Here is a 25101-nt window from a genome sequence, read left to right as displayed (position 1 = left end):
ATCAAATATCTTCATACAATTTCAATTAAAAAAATGCATTTGCTACTTACCTAACTGGGTCTCCTGAATTGTTAGCTTACTCTCCAAGGGGTGTAAAAGCTTTGGTGGTTTATCTGTTAGTGGCGCTAGAAAAGAAAGAAATTTACATATATAGTTTTCTGATAATTATTATGTAGCATAAGATATATATATATATATATATTCAGAAATGCTTTGGTTTCTTTTTGTTGTTGTTTAAGTAATGTTCATGCCTTCAGTAACTATAAATGTTTTTTACTTACAGAGTAAACATGGTATCAAAAATTAGAATCTTTCACATATTGAAGCAATGGAGACATTTGTGTCTCCATGTGTGACATTTCTCTAGACTCTTACAAAAACGCTGTAGTAGCATCTTGCATTTTTTTTTGCCTAAATGTTATCCAGTACTTTGTTGCTTGTATTTGCTTATATTTGCTTGTATTTAAATACATTTCTGCCAAATATAGTCACTAACAGACAAATAACATTAACTGTAAAACAATTTTGAACATCTAATTATAATTTTATTTAAAAATACTTTACTGTCTGAAGATTCTGAAGGTGGACTGATCATAAAAGATGTCCATTTTCACAATCCAAGGAATGGATGCAATAAAATAATGTCAGGGCTTTTAATAAAGTTTCTTCCTTCCCCACTTTTAATCTACTCTTAACTACTTATGGCAGAATTATGCAAATTATGGAATAAAAGTTTTGTCATGGTCAAAAACATTCTGAAGGTGCTAATAGGAACATGGTGAGGCATGTTCAAACCATTCTGCTGGGTTCATCATCTGTATACTTAATTCATATAAGTGACATTGATTATCACTACTGTTGTAATACTAACTACTGTTAGGAAGTCTGCTCTTTACTGATCTCTGACAGACAAGTGCATGATATATTAAAAGTATTGAAAGAACTTTTTTTTTTTTTTTTTTTTTTTTTCCTTTAAAATGATTACTAAGTGTTCATGGGAAATCTCCAACTTTTTGCCCCCTGGAATATTTTGATATTTAGCTTTTCAATATTAATTCATATTTCAGTCTGTGACATAGATTATGGGCTGTCAGAGATTTAAAGTACTCTTGACAGTCTGGTATAACTGTATAATATTTTCTCCCTCAAACTTGTCAAATCACTGTTTCCTTTCTTACTGACACACACACACATCCACGTATGTGGGTTTAATCTACTAAACATGCTCATCTCCTGTCAGTTGAACTAAGGGAGAGCTTTAGTTGTTTTTTATTTGCTACATTTGCTTTACTCTTTGATTAAATTATCAGTGCCCTTTAATATCTACAGTATTAATACTAATAGTACAGCAAGTACAGAATGGATCCATTATCAACGTTTTCTTTTGGATTTAAAGAGGTTTTCCCTTATCTGACCAGAGCATAAACCCACCCAACTGATGTTTCAGATGTTGTGTTTAGATGTTCAGTGCTAGTGCTGAATCAAAATATCTCTTCAAGGAAGGGAAAAGAGCTGGATTTGGTCGAGAGACCTTTCAGTTCATTTTCCAGCAACAGCTTCTGCTTTCTAGAGGAAATCATTCTGCATTACAGACTTTACAGAGAGACTGCAGCTGTGAAAGACTTTTAGGCAATATCCCTAGGTTGTTACTTTTCTTTACACTGATTTGAATGCATTTTAGCTTTCTCTATTTTTTTTTTCTTTTCTTTTCCTTGGTGGCTAAAGTGGGTGGAAGGGAAAAGTGTTCAAATTAATGAGATATATTTTTTCTTAAACTGCAAAATTAGTCATTCCCAATTCTTAACTTCTCCACAAAGGCCCTTAATTTATCAACAGATTGCCATTAAAAAAAAAAAAATCATCCACTATGAATTTAAATTTAGTTATGCAGTTCCGTCATTCTCAATTCAATTACCATTCATCAGATAATGTTTTCTGAGTCACTGTTGTTCTAAATCTGTTTTGAGACTCTTCAAGCAAACAAAGTTTTCTCATTGTAAGTAAAGACATATTAACTGATTGAGTTCATCTGAATACAACAAATGAGTAGATTAGAAAACAGTATTTTTTCCAGTTTAAGCAAAGACAGACATTACTTTTGTGGTCTTGTACTTCAGGCCTCTAAGAGCTTCATATTTCTAAATGAATAAGTACAAGTTATCCCATACTAGTAGCATGTAGATGGGTCATACTTGAAGAAAAATATGAAGTTATTAAATAATTCTTCAGTATGATGTCATATGGTATGGAATATCTCTTTGGCCAATTTGGGTCAGCTGTCCTGGGTCTGTCCCCTACCAGCTCATGCTGCACCCCCAGCCTCACTGGCAGGGCAGCATGAGAAGCTCAAAAGTGCTTGGCTTAGTGTAAGCAGAGTTCTGCAACAACTGAAATGTCCATGTGTTATCAGCATTATTCTCAATCCAAAACAAAGCACCATACCAGCTACAAGGAGGAAAATTAACTCTATCCCAGCCAAAACCAGGAAAATATTCACCCATTATTACATACCATCTATGCTTGGGTCCCACAAATTTCATTGCATCCCCATTAATCACCACTTTTCCTGTCCATGTGTGTATATATATATAATATATATATGCATATATATATGCATATATATATATATATATATATATATATATATACATATTCTTGGTGAGGTCGGGGGGGGGGGGGGGGGGAGGGGTCAGTAAAACTGCTACCTTCGACTTTTGGAGGGTAAACTTTGAATTGTTCAGGACACTGGTAGGGAGGGTCCCTTGGGAGTCAGTCCTGAAGGGCAGAGGGGTCCAGAAAGGCTAGACTCTTCTCAAGAAGGAAGTCTTTTAAGGCACAGTCTTTTAAAGGCACTGGAGCAGGCTGTTCCCGCATGCCATAAGATGAGCCGTCAGGGAAGAAGACTGGCATGGCTGAGCAGGGAACATTCATTGTGTATTTAGGAAAAAAAGAGAGTTTATGTCCAGTGGATGAAGGAGCAGGCAACTCAGGGAGAGTACAAGGAAGTTGCCATTTAGTTTGCAGCCATCATCCTCCTTACTAAAGAGGCTTTAACCACTTGGCTTTTATTTATTTATTAGACTACAAATATATGCATGCTTTCAGGGCGATTAATCCATGTAGACCAATTCAGAGGCAAGAAGTTTTCCAGCCACCCCTCTCCCTTTCAGGTTTACACTGTCTGCAGGTAGCAACATTTATTGGCAGCACAGAGCTTATGCAATCCTTCTATAGTTTAGAAACCCTGAAGTAGACCTATTGTCTCTTACTTGCTGTTTCATATCCTTCAGACCATGGGATGTGTATTCTTAACTGAGTCAATCCACAGGCTATTCAACATGAACGCATTTTTCAGAAGGATATATTCAGATACAAATATCTGGTAAACTGGACAACAAAACCAGAATTTATTCCTTTCTTCCTAATTTTTTACTAAATGGCAAGAAATTAAAAAATATGTATACTAAACTCACAACAATACTTGGCCTCTTAGGAAGTTAAGTAGTCCTTTTATTTTTAATGAATAGTAGCAGGAAGGCAGTAGTATCTACATCCTACACAGACATTCATGATTTCAAAGCACTTCCTGTTCTGTACTACATGCAAAGAAACAAAATTATTTTGAATGTTTTCAAAAAATAGAGACATAGTCCTCTTCCCACTACAATCTATGTGATTGTTACACAGGAAGAACAGTGTTCACATCCCTATGCTTGTTCTTACACAAGGCATTGTCAAATTCCTTGGAAAGAAATTTAATTCCTGGACATTATTATCTACAGATGCATGGATTCACATTATCTCTCTTCCCCTCCCATCTTTCCCCTTTTCCTTTCCCTTCCTCTCTCACACCTACTTCTTTCTTCCTCTACCTCATCCCCCACTTAACAGTCAATAAATTTCTAGGTAAAGTCAACAAAAACTGGTGGGTCACTCTCTCAAAAAAAGAAAAAAAAATAAAAGAAAAATAATAATAATAAAAAAAAAAGTGGGCAGGGATGTTTGGTCAGCTTCTCACAAAGAAATAGAAATGTTGGATCATAAATCAAGTTTACAACCCTTCTTTGATTTCTGAGCAATCACTGCTGAATAGTTTACAAACAAATATGTGTCAAACTTTCTTTTCATTAAAAACAAACCAAACTAAAGCAAACAAACAAAAACAAATAAAATCATATGTGAAGTTACCAATTCTGAAACTGTATTAAAACTAATATTTAACTGTAGAGGTATTGTTCAGCTGCAGATATATTGATCGTGCACAAAGAGAAAGTACCGAAATTCACATTCTATGTCTATCAGAATGGATGTACTTCTAAAAGGCATTGAAAATTTGTCTTATGGTAATGAACCTGAGAGCCACTGCAATCAGTCACACAGCTGGAAACTAGCCAGAAGATGATATTTTTACATCATCTGCCTCCTTCCACACTTCTCTTTCTAAGCTACATCTTTAACTTTAGCTGTCTTTGGTCACATAATACATTTGCTCTATTCAAATTTCAGTTATTTGAAGAGACCGGGCACTTTTTAGAAATTCATGTAGCCAATGAAGAAAAGGAATCTGGAATGTACATAAGAATGTCACTAATATGGACACCAAAAAATTACTTTGTTTCAAAGCATACAAGCCTGATAATAAATAAAAAAATGCACAAGCCAAAGATTTATGTTTATGTCTGCTTTACAAAACATTCAGATTCTTCTTAGGAAATTCTGATGATAACAGTCTTCATTTCTTAGGGGCAGACAGGACTGTGTGGAGTTGTCTACAACTCAGAAAGGCAATTTCTTGGCTGGAAAGCCAGGACAATTCCTGCAAGAAAATAAATTCCCAAGAATGCTTGCCTTGCTTTGTCATTTTTAGTTTTCTGTATTTTAGAACTGTTTTGTTCAGCTATTTCATTGAAGTAAAATTTATTTTCTAAAAATGAAAAACTTTCTGACCATTTTGAGACATGAAGTAATGCAAAGAGATTAAACCTCTTCTGTTTATGAACTCAGTTTGCTTTTAGAGAGAATGACTAGAATGTCCCTAGAATATATTACAAATACAGTACAGGATTCAATAGGGAAAAAATAATGTATTATTATTCAAGTGTACATATATATATATATATATGTATATATTCCTACTCTGAAATTAAAGGAAACCAAAAAAATGGAGTTATTTTCTTGAAGTCCACTTTATTTGTCTGAATTCATCCAACAGTTCAGAAAGATATGTCACGTCTTTAATTGCTGCATTACTATTTACTTTTCTGCTCCTCTCTTCATTCTGTTATTTTGGCATAGGCCAGAGGCCACAACTCTGGGAATAAGACTCCCCCTATAGCATCAGCATACAGAATCATAGAATCATTAAGGTTGGAAAAGACCTCAAAGATCATCTGGTAGACTGCAATAAAACTAAATATGAATATGTTCAGCCCGAACCTTCAGTCTTGAAACAATAGTATACACAGTCACTGTCCACGTGGAGATCTCAATACTATCCAGTATTGGATATTCTTGATTGGATATTATCTCTTGAGTAATTGTGAGCATAACAAAACTTATGCAATGCAAAAATAATAAAAATAATTCATGCAAGTGTTTGTGTGTTTGTTTTTTTGTTTAATTCTTTTAAAGCAGACCTACCTATTCAGATATACCACTAGGGACATTAATAGTCTTTCAAAAATCAATATATGGCCAGATCTTTTATTAAAGGGAAATTCTTCATACATATTTGAGGCTTCTAATAATGTAAATATTTTAGTTAAAATATTTAGTTAAAAACAGATTTAGTTAAAATATTTAGTTCAAAACAGATTAGTTTTCATTCACACAGACATCATTTAAAATCACAAATACCATGAATTTCACAGCAGTCTCACTCTGAAATCTGCCTCACTGTGTGTGGACAAGCCTCATTATACCCTGATTCAAGCAGTTCAGACTGAGGGTAGATCCATATAAGGATAATAAATATATATGCATGAAGCATATGATCACAAACGGACTCCTAAATGTGACTTAGTTATCACAATGACTGGTTGAAGATCAGCTTTTATCTGCTGAAATGTTCCATAAATATTGCATTGAGACAAAAATTCTGCCTCTTTTTTCAGTTTATGCCTTTCTAATTGTCTTCTCTTTACCACATACTATAAAATCACCAACCAACCCTACTGATGAGGGCATACTAATGAAAATTGTCTTTATTTCTCATACTTAATCCTTTCTACTGTTTTTTTTTTTTTTTTTTTTTTTTTTTTTCCAAAATTAGGTAATATTCTTCTCTTCTCTTCTCTTCTCTTCTCTTCTCTTCTCTTCTCTTCTCTTCTCTTCTCTTCTCTTCTCTTCTCTTCTCTTCTCTTCTCTTCTCTTCTCTTCTCTTCTCTTCTCTTCTCTTCTCTTCCTCTTTTTTTCTTTTTTTTTCCCTTAAGTAATGAATGTACAGTACTATGTAATGCAGTACAGTAAATTTACTTTACTACACAGGAAGCCCAGCACTTCCTGTAAGAAACTGTAGTAGCATATAAGGTGGTAAGTAATAAAGTTAATAAATAATAAATATTTAATATTTTTTACTATGACATTGTTATGCAAATAAAGATGTTATTGTTACAAAAAAAAAAAAAGTTGTAATGAGGTATGTTGGGAAAGGAAGAAGCATTGAAAAATGAAAACTTATGAGACATCATGAAGTTGAAAGGTTTGCCAGGAAGCTCTTTATAATGTTTTAAGCTTGTGAGTCCCCTGTGATCAACATTAGGTTGAATACTGGAGGAGAACAGATGAATCTAGATGTTGTTTTTTTATTATATACTCACATCTAATCGAATATGTTGTGACATTTACACTACCCCTATGACTGTAGAAGATGTATATATTGCTCTTTTTATCTGGCAATTTTCTTGAACACACAGTGGCATTTTCCAGAAATCTCCAAGGAAAAGGTTCTCATAATCAAAATGCTCTCATTGCAGATACTAATGCCTTGAAATACAAAAGAACCAAACAATATATGTAGTTAAAACACTGACTGAAATATCAGCCTAATATCTTGACAGTATGGAAGAGTTCTTTGTGTGGAAGATTTAAAATTCATATTTTGATCTAACAAAGCAGAGAGGAAGGAAGAAAGCAAGGCTTTGATCTTAAGAGAATGTTCTTGTATGGACAACCCTCTCACCCCACCCTGCAAAGATACACAAAAGATACACAAAATACCAAAAAAAAAAAAAAAAAAAAAAAAAAAAAGAAGGGTAAAAAATGTAAAATGTCCAAAATAAATTATTTTCTATCTTCCATAAAGTTTCTAAGCATTGCAACATTTTTATTTATTTATTTATTTACTTTCTGTGAAACAGTAATTCCTAAAGCAAGATTATTGAAATGAGACTTTCTATGTAGCTCTACAAAAAGGATGTCATGCTGAAGAGTGGTCTGTCTGCATTGTCTCTTCAGTTTGTTCCTCCCCTTCCACCTAAGAGATATCAGATAATCTCTAATAAATGAGAAATGTTGAACATGGTAGTTGTTGCTGTTGTTGTCTTAAATGAACGTTTGATATATTATGTCTGTTTAATTAAAATAAATGCTCTTCTTAACAGTAGAATAAAGCCACATATCTGGGAGCACTTTAACCGGGAGATTCTCCAAAGTTTAAGCTTATTGGTGAAACTCAGCAGCATTTCACTCAGCAGGAATTTTGTTTTGTCATATTTATATTACTGGCTAACATGAGGCCTTTAGGCTCATGCTCATGCCAGAGTGCCCTAAGTGGATTATTTTGCATAACAATATTTATATTCCTTGAGGAAGAGCCCCACACCTCTTGCTTATCGCATGCTACAGGGCACTCTTATTAACCATGTCAGTGGGATGTGGCATATTGTTCAGCCTCTAACTATTCTTTCTGCACTTGTAATGGTGACTGGAAGACAAAATAAGTTGAGGACAAAGAACACCACTGCAATTAACGTTTTAGTATTCAATTACTGTTCTTCTGGTTTGAATTTAGATTGTTCTACAGTTTTATCTACACAGAGATTTCTTTTCACATGGTCTTTTCAACCATGTGAAAACAGGGTGAAATAAATCCAGCTGACCTCTGTTAAACTACTGCTTCTATTCCAAGACAAATTAAAAGCTTTTGGAGATGGTCTTCTATCACTTTTTCAGTCTGGCAGCCCATATTCATGATTTTCTGAGGAATCTATGACCCTTACTGTAAATACTTTGGGGTATTTTGAACCAATTAGAATATTTTTTACTCTTTCATCTGTGTGTTTAGTTGCCATTGTTTAGGCTGTGAAGCTGTACAAATCTTGTATAAGGCTTGTGACTCAAACAGAAACATATGCAGTATACTTTACATTTGGGCTATCTGAACAGATTATATATTAATGAAGCAAAACAGAGAGTTATATAAATCATGAGGTTTGCATGAACAAATGAGAAAAGCTACAAAGCTGGTGAAGGGCCTGGAACACAAGTCCTATGGGGAGCAGCTGATGGAACTGGGTTTGTGTAGTCTGGAGAAGAGGAGGCTCAGGGGAGACCTTATTGCTCTCTACAGCTACCTGAAAAGAAGTTGTGGGGAGCTGGGGGTCGACTTTTTCTCTCAGATAACTAGTGATAGGACTAGAGGGAATGAGCTCAAGTTGCACCAGGGGAGGTTCATGATGGAAATGAGGAGACAGAGCATTGGAATGGGTTGCCCAGGGAGGTGGTGGAATCACTGTCCTTGGAGGGATTTAATGAAAGGTTGGCCGTGGTACTTAGGGACATGGTTTAGTGGGTGACATTGTAGTAGATAGTAGATGGTTGGACCAGATGACCTTTTAAGTCTTTTCCAGCCTTAATGATACTATGATTCTATGATGTCATGTCAAGCAAGCATCCTGCCACACACAATAAATTTTCTCTGCATATCATCATTGATCCCCTTCTTACATAATTTACTTTAGTCTATTCTCTTTTCATTTGTCTCTAAATTGAACTATAGGTGGAAGAAAAATAAAAAAAGTATAATACCATTATATTCTCTGTAACTAACCCAAACACTTATTTTCTTAAAAAATACTGTTCTATGCCTTCTGGATGACTTCCAGAAAATCTCACTTTAATAATCATTGCATTGTCCAATTAATCAGGGATACCTACAATATCTTGTTCAGCCTGACTTTCCTCCCTCTCAGTTGAATTTGGAGTTTTATTATTCATTGATTTTTCTTTTTCTTGATTCTTACACAATCTTTAAATTTTTACCTTCAAATTTAACATTACTTTCCATTTATGATTAGTTATTTTGTATAATAATCTCTCTCGGATTTAGATGCCAAACTTAAATTAACTGGAGTGTATTTTCTTTAATCCATATTTATTGTAGGACACTGGTTTTACAAAATGAATATTAATATGTGTGAATCTCTTCCTGAAGTGCTTTTACTACTTTCTCAGACAAAGAGAGAGAGAGAGAGAGAGAGAGTTCAGGCAGATAGTTCTTGGAAATACTAATAGCCCATGACCTTTGAATACAAATTCTAGATACTCTAGACTTTTTCCATAATGAAATCTTTCTGCTGGTAATACTGACATTTCAGAATAAGATTTCTCAGTCTCTGAGGAGGCCTTATAAAGGGAATAGGACCTTATGCACCCTGACCACTTCCATCCTTCCATTGATGACATTGATGACATCCTTCCAGCTGACATTTAAAAGCCTTGCAATTAAAGTTGTTACTAATGGCATTGACTTTCCTCCTTTAGGATTTGTAGTCAACACTTTAATTCTGTTTCTCTATTTCAAAATCACATGATTTAAAAGGCAACCTGTTCTCATTCTCTCTGTTGGGTGCTTGACAGATGGGTGTGCTGACATTCAGAGGGACCATGACAGGCTAGCCAGAAATGGGTTAGCAGGAACCTTATCAACAAGGGGAAATGAAAATTCTGCTCCTAGGTAGTAACAACGCTAGGTCTCAGCAGAGGCTGGGAGCTGAGCAGTTGAAATCAGCCTGGAAGAGAAGGATCTGGGAATGAATCAGACATGAGCTAGCACTGTGCCCTTGCAGCAAGGAATGTCAATGTCAAGCTGAGTGTTGCCAACAGATGTAGGGAGGTGATTCTTCCCTTCTGCTCAGCCCTCAAGAAACACATCTGGAGTGCTGGATCCTATGCTGGGCTCTCCAGCACAAGAGAGACATAGACAAAATGAGACAAATTCAGTGAAGGTCCACAATGATAATTAAGGGATTGGAGCATCTGACATATGAAGGATAGGCTGAAAGAGATTGGACTGTTCAGCGTGGAGACAAGAAGGTTCAGGGAGTTCTTGTCCATGTATAATAATACTTGACAGAAGGAGTAAAGATAAGAGATCCAGACTCTTAGTGGTGCCGAGTAACAGGATGAGAGTCCATGGGTACACACAGGATATACAGGAAATTTACTAGTTTACTAAGAATACGGGAAATTTCTCTTCAACATAAAACAAACAAACAAACAAACAAACAAACAAACAAAACACCTTCACTGTGAGGGTGGTCACACAGGAACAGGTTACTCAGAGAGGTCATGGAGTCTCTATCCTTGGAGATATTGAAATCCTGACTGGACACAGCCCTGACCAAACTGCCCTTGCTGAACCTGAACTTGCTATGAGCAGGATGTTGGACCAGACAATCACCAGAGGCAGCGTTCTGTCTCAGTAGAATTGTGAGTCTGTCATTCTTGTGAGTGTAAGGAAGCACAATAACAAAGACCAAACTCTCTCTGGTTTCTTTTTAGTAACTATTTGCATTCATTGTCAGGTTTAGAAAATCTGGACAATTTTCAGGGCGTCCTGTGTAGTTGATATGCAGAGAGGATAATCATGGAAGTGGGGTCTGTGTTGTATAAATTGTAGTGCACAGCTCTACAGTTTAACATACAGATGTTCTGCCCGGTTCTAGACTGTGCATGTAGGCAGCTGACATCCTGGCACAGAGCATTTCAGATTTGCATAATTTTTATACAAAGCCTGTATGAATTTTAAGTACTCAAGTTTTAGTTTCCATAGAATTCTGTTTTGTAACATGATTATCAGAAATTAAGGTCTACCATACCACATTTAAAGAAAAAAAAAAAAAAAAAAGTTACACAGTCCTTATAAAAAGAACATGGAGAACATGCTGGAGAACAATATCTGCCAGTAACTGCCTCGGTGATATACCAAACTTTGAATAAAGCTTTCTACACAAACCCAGTAGGGCAGATGTTATATCAGCACATAGCATGGAGTTACTTGGCAGCAAACAGAGATTAAACATCCTAAGCATTTGGTCTGCAGAAATGTTACCAGAGCCAATGGCTACACAACAATAATTTAATGCTTGGTGAAAAAACAAACTACAACAACAACAGAAACAACAACCCCAAACCCTACTTGTAAGAAGAAATGTATATATACTTATTTACTAAAGTGTGTTTATAGTAAGGTCCAAAACCAGAACATCTTACCAGAAATAATGCTCCTGTTACATAAAATAATTTAAAAATGATGAAAAAAGTCCTCTTTTTAATTACAAACATTGTTAAAAGCAATATTGGTAGCAGACAATGAAGATCACATTAGATTGTTTCTTTTTCAGATTCTGTAAGTGGGAAGCACACTTCTCTCTCTTTAGTTAACACTTTCTTTAAAGAACCCTTCCTTTATGTTTCTTGGGAAACAGAAGTGGTTGGAAAAAGCTTACTGTATGAAGTAAGGAAATTAATGCTTACTAGAATATCAGCATATTAGTCTATATGTTTCTTTTGCAAGAAATGCTATTTATTTGCATAATCTCTACCATTGCAAATTTACAACAAATATATTGGTTGATTCCTCTTCATAATTAAATATCTTAGGCCAGAGTGTAAATCTAGGAACATGTTATCTAAATTTCTAGAAAGTGACTTGCTTGAAAAGTGCTAAAGAAAAAACAACACAATTTTAGAGGAAATTAGGCCTTTTCCCAGTGGAAAAGAAATCTGCAATGTAGAGTGTGTAATGATTCATTTTGCTTACAAATACTCTTTACTTCTGGTCTATGTGCCTGACTTTGCATGTTCAAAGTTATTTCCTTATATTCTTTCCAAAGATATTTCCTTAAAAATATTTCAGTCCTGTGGCTTCTGTGTTCAGTTTTTGATAACAAGAGAAAATTTCAGTCCACAAACAGCTGTGGAAAGCAGCTATTATATTATCAGTCTCCTTTAGGCAGAGAAAGAAAACAACAACAACAAAAAGTTATTATCCTGCAGTATTAGTCACATCTTTGTTATGCAGTGCACTGTATAGGAACACTGGACAATAAAGACCAACATCCCTATTCAATAATCTTAAATACTCAGCAATCAAATAGGCTCTATGTTAGTATTAAAATTTAGGGAGTAAACATCAACTCAAAAAAGTCAACACCTCCCCAGACAGGTCAGCAAGCCTTTGTTCAGGGAAGAAGATTTTCTGAGACAAATAAACAATAGACTCTATCTTCTGCTTCTGTATTAAATTCCAAAACAAAGTCAGATAAACCCAGAAAGAAAGAAGTCAAAAAAATATCCTTTATATTTTTCTTAGACTTTAAATAAAAATACATATGCATTATAGCAAGCATGATTTTATAAATGTTTTATATTCATAGAGAACACAACATCTGAGTATTGAGGAAAATTGGGCATCATGTACGAAGAGTCATAATATGTGTCAAAAGCATAAAGAATAATCCAGCATTTCCTTTCAGAATTGGCTATATCTCAGTTAACCGTAGTCACAATATTCGACGTTTTCTTAACTTCTCCCACAGAAGATCCAGAAATTGCCAGTATCAGAAATTTAGTTTACTTAGAAATCTTGGTGGCACATAGAGTTTTCTTCTATATTGCATTGTACTACCATACAGATCAAACTGGTATGATTTTTACTATTATAAGTGATAATCACTAAAATTTCAAAAGCTGTCACAGGTCCTTCTCATGACTGGTTCATAACATATAACCCTGGGAAGTAACATTAAAAGTGTTACTGATGATCAGTGCCAAAAGTAAGTAATGTTTTTTTTTTTAAAATACACTAAAAAAGAAAAAAAAATAATTATTAAAACTGTCACTTTTTGGAAGTAATATGTTTATGGTGTTCGTCTGCTTCCGTCCTCTCTGCTCAGTTTCCCTTTTAGTCTAATACAAACTCCAAGCCTCATTACAGTGTTTAGAGCTGATCACTGTGGAACTCACAATATGAGGTAGTATAAAAAAGAACGGGTACCTCAGCTAGAGTGGTGACAAGCTTAATAAACTGTAGTGCACTAACTTTGATTAATCTTTGAATGGAATAATCACAAACTGCAAATGTAGAAAACAGCAAAATGAAGGCTCAAAAGAAAGTAAAAAAACAAACAAATTAAAATGAAACCAAAACAAAATAAAATAAATAATAACAACAACAACAACAACAAAAGAAAACTAAAAAACAACACTCCCGAATAAAGGAAATTTGAAAGTACTTTCTGTACTTAGGAATATGCATAATTTTCAAGCATACTCACTGATAAAGAGAATGAGAAAGAGAAGCAAATCCCTCCCAAATTCACTTTGTGTAAGGAAGAGTGGAGGAAACCATGACAACATCACACATTCTACTGAAATGGCTGCTTCATGTATAAATGCAAATCTTCAAATTCTTGCAGCAGTTTTGATTCTCCCCTATCATTACTTTGATAGTTATTTTGATAGAACCAAATTTACCAAATACTTGTGGGTTCCAAAACTAATTCCACAAATACATATTTATTCTTCATAAATATATAAAAACATTCATCAATATGCTACAAATTAAGTATTGTTCAGCCAGACTACTTTCTTCTGATAAATTTGAAAGGAATATATTTCATTTATGACAGAAACAGAAAAACAAGCAAAGAAACATACTTGAAGTATGAAACATGCATACAGTACACAAACAGATATACCATTCCTTGAGTTCTTGGAAAACAACTAGCTTCCAAGTACTAGTGGATTTGAGCTATCAGAAATCAGTAAGCACGAAAAAGACGCCTGGAGCCATGCCATGGTCATTTCTTTCTGGAAAATATATCATGCTAAGAAGCAATGCAAAGGCAAAAAGTATCACAGTGAATGTATGTCCCTTGATGTATGCACCTCTTTTCTGCCTCCCATCAGCCTTTTTTAAAGGAAAAGATGAGAAATGGGGAGAATTATCTTTAATATATATCCCAAACCAAACATACACCGGAGAACAAAAAATGTAGTGCAAGGAAAAGCATTTGATTGTATAGTAAATTGTGCTAGAAAGCCATCATATGCAGTTTTCCAAAAACACGTTTCACAAACAAATTTTGTAGAGATATTAAAAGCAGGGTCACATGAGTCTTTTAGAATAGAAAGTGTTGCTGAAAAATATATTTTTCATGTACTTGTTGCATTATCCATATATTAATAAGAATGCCTCAGGAATATGTGGTTATTTCAAAGAGAATTTCTAAGAATGTAGTCTGTGCAATCTCAGAATCATAGAATCACAGGATAACAGAATGTTTGAGGCAGGAAAGGATGTCTGGACCTTTTGTAAAATGCTTTTTTGCCTGTTAAACTTTTTGTAAAGAAAATATTGGCCAATTTCTCCTCCAAGTGTTGTCATTTTTCAACAAAATACTGACATACTAAAAGCTGCTTGTGACTGATAGAATAGCTGAACATTGGCAGTGGACCTAGAAAAACCTAAAATGTGTTTTTAATCTCAAGAATGACTTCTTACAAGAGAATTCCATAATTTTACAAATTATGTGAGAAAAAAATAATAATTTGAAATTAAGAATAGTCAGATATTCTGAAATAATTTGCATTCATGTTAGTATTTTCATTATTGCAAATGCACCTTAAGATGCATTTACTATAACAGATTTATCTCATTTGTAGGCATTTCTACTTTTGTATTGTTCTCTATAAATTGTTTTCTTCACAGTTCTGCAGATATGCTTTAACTTATCCTTTCCACACCCTGTCTATTTATTTAATTATCAATAATTTGTGTCTTCTGCTGTTTATGTTTTGGAAATATGCAAATGGAAAAAGACAGGAGCTGAACACAGAAAAAACAGGTTGTGGTAATTGGTAAGATAAATAACAAAAAGATAAATTCTTAAATAAAGAATGTCAGATAGGGTTAACAACACCACGTTTTTGTAATATTGGTTTGGCTAAAAGTTGGGCAATTAGTAGACATCTTACTGATCTCAGGAAATTAAATAGACTGAGATGGAAAAAAAAAACTATATTAGCAGAAAGAACAGTTGTTCTTTGAAAAGCAATAATTAAAATGTGCAAAATCCCCCTCTATGTGCTGAAAAATACTTGCTTATAGAAGTATTAAAGTAGTCTGACATAAGGTAACCACTTAAATTTTTCCTTTTTTTCTTTTTCTTCTGCTCAGCAGTTTTGTCTGTATTCATCTATATATTTGTTTACATCCAACCCTTTAAATATTCACAGCAGTCTATATTGAACTCTTCAGCATAAATCATTTCTACAGATTTTTAAAGTGGATCAGTTTGCAAGACCTACACAGCCCCACATATTCTTCCTTAGGAAGACCTGGAGGTTACTGAAATAAGAGTGCCTACAACTTCACTGCCACTTTAAAAGGAGCAAGCTCTGTCTCTGGACCAGTTGGTCCAGCCTGAGACCATTCTCACAATATTTTAACCGATGCAAACCCAGTAATGTTGTCTGGTTTTTCTCTGTATTATCTTCAGGTAGCAGGTCAGCTGTGCAAGTTACCTCTTCACCATGGGTTTACACTTAAGTAAGCATGTTATTTCCACTATAGAATGGAAGTCCAAGGTCCCAGAACAAAATGAAAAGGGAAATAAAAACTTAGGAAATATCAATGCGCACTCAAAACTTCCTTATCTATAGTGCTATAGTGTTATATGGGGAGGGGTGGAAGAAGATAAAAGTTTATAACCACCCAGTGGTTTGTCTGACCTTAGATTTTTTTTTTTTTTTTTTGATTGTTTAGTGTGTGTGTGCGTGCATGCATGCGTATTGGGCATCATTGTCTTAGGTAAAAAACTAGGGGAAACAATGCTTAGCTGAAATTTGAAGTGAAAAAGAATCTCCAAGAGATACAAATTTCTAAAACTGAATTAGAATGGACACATGACTTTGAAAAAAAAAAAAAATGAAATCCTAGCTTGAGCTCATAGTGAAATTGTGGGAAATGCCATGTGGACTTTACCTACAGGTTGCTGGATCTCTTTGTTCAAAAAATTAACATAATTAAGTACAGTTTTGCAATCTGATTTAATTAGCTATAATCATACAGAACTACTTTAGGTTAGGCATCAGAGATATACAACATATTTTCAAGTAGACGTATGATTATTTTGAAAATCAATGTAATAGTAGCATTCACTAGTCCAAGGGCAATTACAGTTACAAGAAGTGCTTGTTTGGTAAAAGATCACAATCTGAAGTCTTGCACTTGCCTGAAATAGTCCTGTCATTGAACAGTCTCTAAAAACTGAAGCGTATTTTAACAACCATGATTTAGTAATTAAACTTTAGAACTAGTTTCAAGTGCTTCTGAATATTTGAATAGTGAGAATTTAAAATATATTATCTTGAAACAAATGATGCATTCAACTTTTAAACATGTTTTTACTTTTGTACTCAATCCACTTATACCTTTAGTTATAGACTTATTGCTGAATAAAGTATGCTAATTTTATGAAACAGTAATGCTATGATAATGGTAATTTCTTAAAGCCATGTAAGTTGCTAAGATATTTTTTTTAATGACCCTTTCAAAATTACATTAACCTTCAAGTTTCTTCCCATTGTCTCCTGATTAATTCACTTGCACTTTGCTAGAGGCTACTTACATAGAGCCTTTGCCTTCAGCTGAAAGGCTAGGGAAGCCGTTTTCAGTGTAGTTCACGTTACATCAATCAAGCACCAGCATTCAACCTCCATCCTGCCACTGTGTATTAGTGACCTGGTTCCTGAAGCCAGGGTTCTCTGCCAGAAACCAGTTTTCTAGTCTGCATTGCAACACATTACAGATGTAGAGGATGTAACGTAATTAGTCACTTTAACATTTGTTGCCAGCAACTTGTCAAACTGCATTTGGGGAGAGAGGAAGGGGAATAGTATAGAAATTGAGAGAAATCTTAAAGAATATGATTATGAAGATAACTAACTTAACACATCAAGAAGGAAGTGGAATGTAAATGGAAACTAAACTGTCTCCTCTTTGAAAAACAATGCATAAAGTTGCATTATTCACATAGCTCATTTAATAAATTAACCACAAGAAACCAACCAAACTCGCCTGATGAGCAAAGTATATTTGGGGAAGGGAGGACAGGGGAAGGGAGCTAATGATAAGATGGCATCAAACTGATGAAACATCTCTGCTACATGGTTACTTGTAATAGGTTTTGAAAACTGCAGGAAACAATAAGCTTATTAGAAGATAGTTTAATTGCCTTGGATTTTTTCCTTTTGATTTATGAACAGAAAACCAGATGATATGCCAAATTTAAAGAAGTCACAACTAGCTGTTAGTGAAAAGTTCTGTGATCTAGATGTATACTGAAAAAGAATGTTTTCTCTTTTGTTGACTACACATGCAGGTGAAATATAATACATGTATAGAGCCGTATTTAATACCAAGGCACAGTACGCATATTTGGAAAGACAATGTATCTTAACTGTACAAATATGAAAAAGAGAAGAAAGAGAATTCATTTAGAGAATTTACAGAGAAAAAAAAAGAAGAAGAAGAAGAAGAAGAAATGGAATTGACACATTTCTGAACTAAAAGTCTGTTATTGTAAATCACATATGGTGACCTATGTCACTGTTTAAAGGACTTTGTATAATCTGTTTCACTTCCTCCATCATCTCTCTTTCCAGACTTGTAACAAGTATACTGAACACCACCTGCTTCCTAAAAAAGTTTAAATACTTTAAAACTTCTGTTTTGATGAAAACTCATAACTTTCATTTTCCTTTAGGAAAATAACTCATCACTATCTAAAGCACCTCTGTAGTCTTACATTCTAAATATGATTATCAAACATTAAATATATAAAATGATTTATCTTGTGCACCAAAATAAAATTAAAAAAAAGGCAAAATATATATTAAAACATACTTCGAAGCATATAAGCAATTGCCCACATCTTTTATTTTTCCAATGAGGATTTTCACACAAAGGAAGAAGCTTTTCTTGGTAGCAAAACTAATCTGGGGATTTTGCTTACATCTATGCTTTCTGAAATAGAATTAAACTGTAGGTTATTTGCTATTAAGCTATTTGCTATTAAGCTATTAAGCATTTATATGTGATTTTGTCTACGGTCAAAGTATTTACTGATTCATAGATTCAGTACGTGATAGTGACTTCTAAATGTTTTATAACCTACACGCATACACACACACAAGCGGTGATTAGAGTCAATGTGCTTCTTATTTATAAGTGTGTATGTACAATTTATGTAGAGCTACATAAATGAGGTCAAGTTTGTGAGCAATACAGAAACAGAAGAATGCCACATCAAATATGTAATTCAACTTATTTATGTTACATCCAAACATCTGAACTCAGCTGGAAAGGCTGGAAGTGAAGCTGTTCAAAACTTTGTTTATTTGAATTAAAATTAAAAAAAAAAAAAAAGTTGAAGTTTGTCTACATTTCAAACTTTTCCTTAGTAATTTTACTTTATTGATCAAGAATGCAAGATAAACTTACACATTTTAATATCCAGAGAACAAATTTCAAATTGTATAGCTAATTCACATTAAAGAATAGTGAAAGATGTGATTCTCCCATCTTCATCAGATAATTAATTTTAAGACAATGTAATCTTCTCCAAATAAATGTTGAATATAACAAATATTATCAGAATAGCTTCACTTTCTTGGTAGTCAAGTTATGATCTCGAGAATGAGGTTGCCTTTTTTCTGTTGCTCAGAGAAAAAAGAGAAAATTGCCACTAAAGAGTTTTGTCCTTTCTTCCAGGAAAAACAAAACAACAGATAATACTAATTATATAATTTCTAAAGCTGAAACGTCAAAGCTTATCAGAGTGCTGCTTATATATTAAAATTTAGACTTATTTTCATAGGCATAACAGATAAAAATGCCAATTATAAAAGGAAGTCAAAGCAAATAAGTGACAGAACAGCAAAGTGAAAAATCCTAATACAGTTCCCATTCCACACAATATCCCTGCACCATATTAGTTTTGAAAACTATAGCAATGATACTGCTAGAAACTTTTTAGTACTTCATTTATTTTACTGCTAGATGATTGGAAAAATACAAGTTTATTTCCCAATCAATGTCTTATCTAGATTGTGGGAGCTCTGTTGCTGAAATGTAGATCCTGTTTTTATTTATTTATTTATTCATTATTATTTTTTATTTTTGTGAAGAGGCACTAGTTTAGGTGAGAACATGATGAACTTAAAAAAAAAATAAAAGATAAAAACTTTTTGCACTTTTTGTCCCAACGCTGGAAGCACCTTTCATTTTGAACAGTGGTGAAGTGAAGACCAGAAGTAATCATAAGAGAGATGTGTAGGCATACAAAACAGCTGCTAAAATTTCAAGAGACAGATCTCACAAAGGGGTAACTGTCAGGGTCTGAAAGATGGTTAAATAAGACTTCTAAGACTAGCATGGATTTCTATCATCAGCCACGGTTTTTGAAATACAATCACTATAGGTATTAACTGTCTGTCATAAGGATGAGCAAGAATCTGTGAAGACATTTTCTACCATACAATATTTATAAGCATATATATATATATATGGATATATGTTCAAAAACATACCAAAACTGCTCTGGATTAAATGTTAATCAATGGATACTCAGCACTTTTGACCTTTTGACAAAGCTCATTTTTAAAACATCACTTTTCTTTTTAAAGAAGATTATGCATGTAATCAAGGCAGGGATACCCAGCACAAGAATCCTTCAACACACACTTTACGAATTTTCCTCATTGCATTACCATCCCTTGAAATAAACATGCTACAAAAGTATAAGCTTTCTTTTAGAAGAGAAGATAAAGAACATGATCTCTATTGCAATTCTGAAATAACATGTGATAATGAATCAAATGTATACACCAACAAAAACAGTCAATCCTCTAACAGCCTGAAATCATAAATGCTAAAAGTGTTATGTGTTCTGATTCATTACAATGAATTTCATCAGGAATATAAAAAGGTCATTCAAATATTAAACATGCTACTATTTCACTGAATACAGCCTTAACTAAAAACACATTACTAAAACTCTAACTCTATTTTGTAATCATAAAATGGCTTCTGAGCTGCCTAGTGCCCCTGATGTTTCATGTTGAAAAAACTAATGCTAAATCAAGGTAGCTTAGTTTCTTTCTCTTCTTCCTAAACTACAGCTAAATATTATGAGACTTGCAATGACTGTATAAATGTGACAGAAGGAAATTATATTTTTAATTATGGGGACTTACTTGTAACTGAGACGTAGGTAATCCATACTGAGGTAAACCTTGCTTCTCCAGGAGAAGTAGGATAAGCAATCTCTTAGATGGTTCAGTCCCCACAGACTGACCACAGGTCACACTGTATAAACAGGAATTAAATATGCTGTGGGCTAAAGAACCTTGTTCCAAGTCTTATAGGATGACAATATTAAAAATAGAACATGATGCAATAGATGCCTGGTGGCAGAAGCTGAACTGGTATGTTATTGCCTTGAGTCCCACAGCCCTTTCTACCCAAAGGCTACAGGCTCTCCATGTGCATTTGTCAGCTTCCTTTCTAGATGTGAACAGGTTTACCTAGAGAGGCTGGCCATACAGACCTGAAGTGTTCTGTTGACCAGGCTTAATTGTTCTATCCTATCTTAGACAGAAGACTAATTTCTAATCACAATCACACAGTATTAAAGTTTTAAAAGGTTAAACAGATCAGCTTGAGTAGCTTTAACTTGATGAGACATTCTTCAGATCATTATGTCCTCATCAAAAATCCAGGGAGCATTTTACTGTCATTCACTCATCAACAGGTTGGGCTAGAGACAATAGCAAGTGTCTTGAATACAATTTTCGTTGAGTGCTTTCAAATTTGCTCCCATGCACTACACACAGACCATATCAATTTAATCAGTTCATTAATGTCAACAAGCTTTGATCTTTGCTATGCATTATAAATTATTAAAAATATATTTGTTAGTGAAACCTTTGTCTTCACATGTCTTTTAATAATGTCTTTAAATGATTCAGAATACCTAAAAGAAGAGTATGACGTTTTTATCAACTTTACCGTACAGACTGAATTTTTACACTGTTCTGTCCTGTATCAAGTGTGGCTGATAACCATTGCCGTGGTAACCAAAATGTTTCATAAAGCTTAAAGAATTCCTATATGAGAACTTCATGATAACAATTTTACATTTTTTTAATCCAAAAAGTCTATCAAATCTAAGCAAGCAGTTTATATATGTATACCTATTTATCAATATATTAAAATATAATATGCCTTCCAAAACTACATAGGTCAATATATTAAAAAATAAATAAATAGGCAGATAGAAAACTTATTTACAAGAAATCTAGATTTTCCAATGACATTAGAATTATTATTATTATTTTTTTTTGGTCTTGTTTAGTACAATAAGAATGTATTTATAATTAGTTTAAAACTGTCTTCCACTATTGGTCATAGGCAGTTAATAGTACATACATTATACAATGATATTTGATAAATCATAGATTCATAGAATCACATAGGTTGGAAAAGACCTCTAAGATCATCTTGTCCAATCTTTAACTTAGCACTGCCAAGTCCACCAAATGGTTACTCGGTTTGTAAACAATCATATTGACAGTCTGTTTATTTTATTTTATTTTATTTTATTTTATTTTATTTTATTTTATTTTATTTTATTTTATTTTATTTTATCACAAAAATTATTTATCACAAAATTATTTAAGTATGTAGTACCAAACCAAATGGGATGAAGATACATGTTTTTGCTACAAATACGTAGATACCCATCACTTTGCTACTTAATGTGTTTCCAGTTGGAAAGAAAATAATAATAATTTGATGTAAGGCTGGCTAGCTCTATAAGTCATGAAATTCATCATTTAACATTTCCTATTGGAGTAATTTCAGACTCATAGCTACAATAAATAAAGGAACAGACTGGTTACAGGTTCACTTTCAATTTGATTTTAGTAAATATGAAGGGCACATGCACATTTTCAAAAACACTTTCCTGTTTAATACATTGTTTTAATATATATTCTAAACTTCACAAAACTAATCTTATTAAAAAATAGTGAAATAACGTATATACTGCATATAAGACTGAGTATGATAGCTCAAAACAGCTGAATTTATTATTATGTTATGCTTACAGCTGTAATAGAACACATCCTTTAAAGCATGTGGAATCCATTGTACGCATTTATTTTATATCCCATACAATGTACTTCCAACAATACATTCCTAAACTTAGTATGTTCAGTTTCAAAATCATAAACATCAAGGCATAATAATTCATATTAATACTCAAATAAATGTAATTAAAAATTCAGTGTCATACAGTGGTTAGAGATTATCTTATCAAATAACATGCACTAGTATTATGCGTATATAAACAAGCTGAATCAAACAAAATAAGGAAATCCCATTGAATGAACAACTAATGTTCCAATTGCTTGAATAATATTAAAAATATATATTTTTCATGTTTTCAGTTCTTCCTTGTTCCACTTGTCCTTGTTCTAGTCCATGATGCAAAAGCAGTGTTTTAGAATAACATTCAAAAACAATTTAGATGCATTTCAAATAAGAAAGTTATCTGAACTCTGAAAAGCACCCTAATAATGATTTCTCGATAAGCAATAACTTATAACGTTGTACATATGAATACAAAAAGTATTCTTTTTTTTTTTTTTCTTTTTTTTCTGAAGTCATCACTGTTGCCAGCAAGAGTGTTAAAAGCTGTTTCAATGATGTGGTTTTGATGACTTCATGCTCTAAAATGATGAGGTAAAAAGCATTATGAAAAGTTGAAATATTGCAAAATTATGACATTTAAAGACTAATAAGCCGAAATCACATCCTCATGCATGGCAACCATATCTAAAGATTTTCAGTATGTTTTCCTTGTAAAGAACCACTGCTGTGTAATGTTAGCAGTCTAATATAAGCAGGCTCCCTGGATATTCATTAACTACCATATATGTAAATAGGAAATGAGAAGCATTTAAGAATATGGCTATCTACTATTTCCTGATAGAAACCCACAGAAATTCCTCTCCAAAGTAGACATGGATGGTTCTTGCCTCATGACCTCCAGTTTAAATTTCCCAGCCACCAAACTGTGAAAACAGCAAAACCTTTGTCCACTTTAGAATATTGTTTTCCAGGGTGTCTTCCCATCAGACAAGATGTTAAGAACCAGCTTTCCTGAACTTGCTTCCTCCAGTCATGTTCACTAACTGTGCAAGCAGTTTTAGTTCTTAATATGAACACTCAATCTTGATGTCAGTGCCTATTCTTAGGTGCAGAAACATCTGAATTAACTGCTCCAGTCAGCTATACATCGTGTTTGTCAGAGCCTGATGTTGGTAGAGCACCTTCTTCTCAACTCCTCTGCTAAACAGAAATGAAACACAGCCTTGAAGATTAGTTCCTTCTCAAATCAGTCAAGCAAAATATCTTCAACCAGTCTAACTCAGAAAATCAAACAATTAAAAGAATAGAGAAAACAAAAGTTAACAGAAATAAAGCTTTCTTCAGGAAAGAAGGAATGTTACAGATACAGAAACAAAGAAACATAACTTTGTTGTTGTTGTTTCTTTTTCAGAAATGGATTAATGACAAGAGGATTACAAGCTTTATTGTAAATGCAAAAACATTTAACAGATTATATGTCCTTAAATCAATATATATATACCTATGCTAGGAAGAAAAGTATTGCTGAGTGACTCAACACAGTTTCACTGCATTTGTGTGATGTTATTCTGTAAAAGTACTCTGCTAATTAGTTAATGATTGTGAAGTATTTTTAAGTGTCATGAAAAAGCCAATTACCAATATAGTTATATTATTATTTTATGAACCACTTAAAATACACATTTTTTTCATTGTCAAAAATTCTCTAGTGCTTTAATTTTTAGATTCTGGTTTGCAATCGGAAAATGACAGAAAGAGAAGTCCCTCTGAAAACCAAGGAACAGAGTTCTTCACTGACTATTCACACATGATCTGATGATGCTTTTCTGTTTATATTTGCTTAACCAGTCTATTGTAATAGACATATTTGAAGGAGAATGGTGTCCTTGTATATACGATATCTAGATTACACACAACAGTGAAACAGAGGGAATTTAAGCTCTAAACGCCATCTTGCTACTAACAGATTTCTCACTTGTACAACTAACCAGCATGAAAACATGAATTATTAAATATTCTTCCCTATAATTCCCAAAATAATCAATTTCTCTTACACACTGGTAGCTGTACTCTTAGCAAAATATCACTTGTATTAGACTCCTGACAGTGTACCACAGTGTACCACAGTTGACCACATGATTTCATGTACCTGACATGATCTAAGTTGTACTGTACTAACACCTTTGAAAAATCAGATGTTTTGCACTTAGAGGGATGTTACTGTTAGCTCTTAGAATCATAGAATCATTAAGTTTGGAAAAGACCTAAAAGATCACCTAGTCCAACTATCACCCTACTACCAATGTCACTCACTAAACCATGTCCCTAAGCACCATGTCCAACCTTTCATTAAATACCTCCAGGGACCGTTACTCCACCACCTCACTGGGCAACCCAGTCCAATGTCTGACTACTTCTTCTGAGAAGAAATGTGTCCTAATTTCCAACCTAGACCTGCCAACGTGCAACTTGAGGCCATTTCCTCTAGTCCTATCACTAGTTACCTTCAACAAGAGGTCAACACACTTCCCAGCTCCCCACAACTTCTTTTCAGGTAGTTGTAGAGAGTAATAAGGTCTCCCCTGAGCCTCCTCTTC

The 25101-nt window shown here is 33.7% G+C and overlaps 1 protein-coding gene across 4 annotated transcripts in view; it reads right to left on the bottom strand.

Annotated features, from left to right (window-relative positions):
- Positions 1-25101, bottom strand: part of IL1RAPL1 (interleukin 1 receptor accessory protein like 1) — a 757591-nt gene that overhangs the window by 194512 nt on the left and 537978 nt on the right. For all 4 annotated transcript variants that reach the window (XM_027449029.3, XM_072027434.1, XM_072027437.1 and 1 more), the window contains one exon: positions 51-125. In XM_027449029.3, the coding sequence (XP_027304830.1) occupies positions 51-125 (75 nt within the window). The remainder of the gene's footprint in view (positions 1-50; positions 126-25101) is intronic.

The sequence above is a fragment of the Anas platyrhynchos genome, chromosome 1 (genome assembly GCF_047663525.1).
Source record: "Anas platyrhynchos isolate ZD024472 breed Pekin duck chromosome 1, IASCAAS_PekinDuck_T2T, whole genome shotgun sequence".
Classification (NCBI taxonomy): domain Eukaryota; kingdom Metazoa; phylum Chordata; class Aves; order Anseriformes; family Anatidae; genus Anas; species Anas platyrhynchos.
Note: the sequence above shows the minus strand (reverse complement) of the source record. Positions and strands in the feature narration are given on the sequence as shown.